The sequence below is a fragment of the Amyelois transitella genome, chromosome W, assembly GCF_032362555.1.
Source record: "Amyelois transitella isolate CPQ chromosome W, ilAmyTran1.1, whole genome shotgun sequence".
Lineage (NCBI taxonomy): Eukaryota > Metazoa > Arthropoda > Insecta > Lepidoptera > Pyralidae > Amyelois > Amyelois transitella.
The window spans coordinates 11,058,202-11,063,440 of NC_083536.1; the positions used below are offsets into that span (position 1 = coordinate 11,058,202).

The window sequence follows — 5,239 nt, forward strand, 5'->3', positions numbered from 1 at the left end:
AAAAGCTAAAAATACCAAACTATACACATTATTATAATTACAGAGCAAAAAATATGGGAGATGGTGGAGGTGGAGGAATTTCTATATATGTGCACAATGATCTAAAGCATGAAGTACTAGATGATCAAGATGAAAATGGCAATCATTATCTATGGATACACTTGAAGAAGTTTTCTTTGGACATTGGAGCTATATATAAACCACCTTCTGCCAACACAACCAATTTCTTAGAAACATATGCAAATCATATATCAAAAAGGAAAAGAGTTCTTATATTTGGTGACTTCAATTTTAACTTGCTAAGCAACAAGGGATGTGTCAAAGAGTATAAAATGCTTTTACGAGAAAATGGAATACAAGTACTAAACAAAATACATAAGAACTATTGCACTCGTGTAACAGACAAAACAGCAACAATTGTAGATCACATTTGCACAAGCCTACAAAATAACACATTTCATGTCGCAATTATTGAGAATGCTTTATCGGACCACAGGCAAATTTACTTTGAGATGAGTATTAATAAACCTGAACGACCAAAACGAATGAAATACGAAGCAATCGACTATGTTAATTTGCGTGAAACAATTAAGGAGACCATGTCCTCAAATTTAGATTATAATTACGAAAAATTAGAAAGTGATATCATTGAAGCAATTTCGAAAAATAAAGTAACCAAGATGAAGGTACAAAACCAACCAAGAAAGGATTGGATTAACAAAACCCTAATAGCATCGATTAATGTAAGAAATATGCTTGGACATAAACTAAAACTTGCTCCTAATGACGATTCACTAAAAAATGATTTTGTAAAACATAGAAACAAAGTACATGAAAATATCCAATCAGCTAAGAATCTGTATTACTACCAAGAATTCAAAAATTGTAAGAGATCTCCTTTAAAAATGTGGCAACTCATAAATGATTTAGCAACCAATAGAAGTAAAAATCAATGTGCCCCCTTGAAACTAAATTCATCGGAAGGTGAGATTACAAATATTGAAGAAATATGTAACTGTTTTAATGTATTCTTTTCTACCATAGGGTCGGAACTTGCTGAAAAAATACCCAAACATTATCACAACGATCAAACTTCTTCTAGCACAGTTACCATAGATCATGCAGGATTAACTGAGCTAAGGCCAGCTACAATTGATGAAGTAATCCAAATAATAAATAATTTAAAAGCAAACACAAGTTGTGGGTTAGACGGAATAAGCACTAAAGTTATTAAATGTATTAAGGACTTAATCGCTGATAAATTAACATCATGTATTAATAAGTGTCTCTGTATAGGTTATTTTCCGAATTCTTTGAAAACAGCCAAAGTAACTCCTATTTTCAAATCAGGAGATAAGAAAGATCCCGGTAACTATCGTCCAGTATCTGTATTGCCTATTATATCCAAAATATTTGAAAAAATAATATACAACCGTCTTGATAAATACCTCACTTCTTTAGATTTCATATTTAAAAAGCAATATGGTTTCAGACCTAAGTCCAACACGCTGTCAGCCTGTGTTGATCTAGTTACCAACATAAAATATAATATTGATAACAAAAACATAGCACTAGGTATTTTCATAGACTTAAAGAAAGCCTTTGACACAGTCAGTCATAAAAAGCTTCTTAATAAATTAGAAGACTTGGGTATAACGGGAACAGCCAATAAAATATTTGAATCGTATCTGACGAATAGATATCAAATCGTTAAAATTGAAAACACACTTAGTAAACCTCAATTAATAACGTGTGGTGTCCCTCAGGGATCGATTTTGGGCCCATTATTGTTTTTAATCTATATAAACAGTATGCACGATATTGGATTGAAAGGTGATGTTACTTTATATGCGGATGATACTAGTCTTTTTTACTTTGGACAGTCCATAGACACATTAGTTGAACACGCACAACATGATTTAAATATCTTGCATACTTGGCTCCAGACAAACCTACTAACTATAAATACTACAAAGACCAAATATATAATCTTTGCTGCCAAAAATAAACCGATAGGCACGTATGATGAGTTACAAATAAATGGTGAAATAATACAAAGAGTAAAGAAAGAAAAGTATCTTGGTCTAGTTATGGACAGTCAACTTACATGGAGACCACATATTGATAAAATCCGGGCAAAGCTCTCATCCTTGACAGGGGCCCTGCGAGGTATAACAAAATGCCTTCCAAAGTATGTACGGTACACAATCTATAATTCTTTAATAAAATCTCAAATAAACTATTTAATTGAAATATGGGGAACAGCGAGTAAAACAGTCTTAGAAAAACTTCAAAGATCGCAAAATAAAATAATAAAACGTTTATTTAAATATGCCTATTTAACACCAACAATGACAATTTATAAAGAAACGAAGCTGCTCAATCTCCGGCAACTGTATAAATATAGCACATGTGTTTTAATAAGAAAGATTCTCACCAAAGATATACACTCGCACATAAACTTCACAAAAAAGATACAAATCCAAAAACGTATTACTAGACAAGCCAATAACATATATTTAAGAACTCCCAGGACTAACTATGGAAAAAAGAATATTATGTATGAAGGTGCACAGTCTTATAACAAATTGCCAAAGGATATAAAAGAATCGAAATCACTTTTCACATTTAAAAAGTTGCTAAAAAGTCACATATTAAAGGACCTCTCATAATAATGTGTATAAATGTATAAATATAGTATATACATATGTAAAATAAGTATAAAAAGCAAATTCTTATAATATATGTTAAATATTTATACTTGCATTTATATAAGTATGTAACGTTTTACTAATAAATAATATACTGTGATAGGGATATTGATATTGATACGTATAATTATAGTGATTTGAATTATGTTATAAACTAATTATAGATCACTGTTAAATTTGCAAAAATATATCACTCGTTATAGAAATATGCTATTCCGCTACAGCTTATACACTAATGTACACGCCTTAATAAACAAGTGTAAGTAGTTGTCTTTAGAACACGAATGCAGTCTACCCTCTTTGTTACTTGCTCATTGATTTTAAGTTTTTAAGAGTATTTTATGTTCAGATGCTTGCTTCACATAAAAAATAATGAAATGTTTCGTTTAAAAGTTAATACCGAAATCCTAATTCTTAGCTGCATTTTATTTTGTTTATTGTTAAGTGATGTGTCATCAGTGATAGTTTATATAGTGCAAACATGTCCAGATGGCACGAAAGATATGTAAAATCTTATTGATTAGGTACGTACAATAGTTTAATTATATCTTTGTATTTTCTCGGTAAGTGAATTATGTAATTCTTTTGAGAAAATAAATTCTTTAAACCTTAAACCTTTTTTTGAATAAGGATTACTATGGTTTGTACTACTCTTTAAAGGAAAACCAACGTGTAGACGGGATGATTGTTTATTTGCAACTGATTCACATAATGACAACTCCTATCAATTGGACAATGCATTTGAACATCGAACATTCCGCCCGCCAAAGGGCTGTTACAGGCCTTTAAATAACAAAAATAATGAAAGAACATGTTATTCTTAGAATCAACATTTGCATTAAGTACCTAACAGCTATAATAAACTTAAAACAAAAAGTATATAAAACTAAATATTAATTATTTAACTTTCTTATAACAATTTATAAATAAAACCTACATGCAATATTGTAACTAAATAATGAAATTAAATTAGCCCTTTCGTTAAATGAAACTAAACATGAAAATAATTCTATAAAATAAACAAAGTTCATTATTCATTATCAATAGGTAAAAGACATAACTTGGTGATAGGTCTTTTCACAATTTTATCACCGCTTTTAACACTGTAAACCCTGGTTATACCGTCAGTTCCGGGATGTTTCTCCGTTACTCGTCCAAGTAGCCATTTACCAGGAGGCAGCCCATCAGTTTTGATAAGAACTATTTGACCGATTTTAAACTCGTCTACCTTTCTTAACCATTTGGGTCTTTGTTGAAGTCGAGACAAATACTCATTATGCCATCTGGTCCAAAACTCATTAAGTAATTTCTGCGTATAACGCCATCTGGATAAATGACTCATAGAAGTGAAATTTTTCTGGCGAGACGGTACTACTATAGGGGCCTCACCAATCAAGAAATGTCCAGGGGTAAGAATTTCAAAACTATCTGGATTTGTATCATCAACTGGGCACAGTGGTCTCGAATTTAAACAAGCTTCCACCTGACATAAAATTGTACTCAGTTCTTCGAAAGTCAGGTGGGTATTAAGTATCCTTTTCATGTGATATTTCAGAGACTTGACGCCTGCTTCCCAAAGTCCGCCAAAGGTGGGACTATGCGCCGGGATGAAGTGCCACTGAGTGCCGTCCAATGCAAGTTTTTCTGAAATTTCTCCTTCAAACTCTAATTTAGCTTCTTTCCATTCCAGTGCTAATTCTTTGTTGGCGCCGATGAAATTACGTCCCTGATCACTCCACAGGTTGGTACATTTGCCTCTTCTTGCTACAAATCTCTTAAAAGCTCCTATAAAGGCTTCTGATGTTAAATCACCTACAAGTTCTAGGTGAATAGCTTTCGTAGCCATGCATATAAAAATTGAAATGTAACTCTTGCTGGTTTTTGCACCTCGACCTTTTGACATTAGTACCTGATAAGGACCGGCAAAATCAACGCCACTATTACAGAAGGGTCTAGCTGGAGTCACACGTTCTTTCGGTAGATCTCCCATGAGTTGTGTTCTAGTAGCAGCACTCTGTTTGGCACAAATTAAACATCGATGAATGCAGGTTTTTACTGTTCTTTTAGCATTGATAATCCAGTACCTTTCCCTCAGAAATGTCAACATTAATTGAATTCCGCCGAGTAATGTCTTTACATGAGCATCTGCCACAAGAAGTAATGTTAAAGGATTCTTTGCACTTAATATTATTTATTTATTTATTTATTTATGTACACAAAATTATATACAGAAGCATTTATTACAGTAATTCTAGTACAAAGGTGCTACTTATTTCAAAAGAAATCTCTTCCAGTAGACCCATGAGAGGAGAGATTAATTTTGGAGCGGTATGGCGTGTGCATAAATAACGTTTAACATATTTAACTAAACATGGAACAATTAAATAAATGACAGTAATAAACTACATAAACATACCAATATATATATATATATATATATATATATTGGTATGTTTATGTATATTTTATTTATATATATATATATATATATATATATATATATATATATAATATAATATAAGTCTATT

The 5,239-nt window shown here is 31.6% G+C and overlaps 1 protein-coding gene across 1 annotated transcript; it reads right to left on the bottom strand.

Moving 5' to 3' along the window:
- Positions 1-3,741: 3,741 nt before the first annotated feature.
- Positions 3,742-4,557, bottom strand: LOC132904199 (uncharacterized). The gene has a single exon (XM_060954114.1). It carries the CDS (start codon positions 4,555-4,557, stop codon positions 3,742-3,744), a length of 816 nt encoding a protein of 271 aa, XP_060810097.1.
- Between the last annotated feature and the right edge of the window lie 682 nt (positions 4,558-5,239).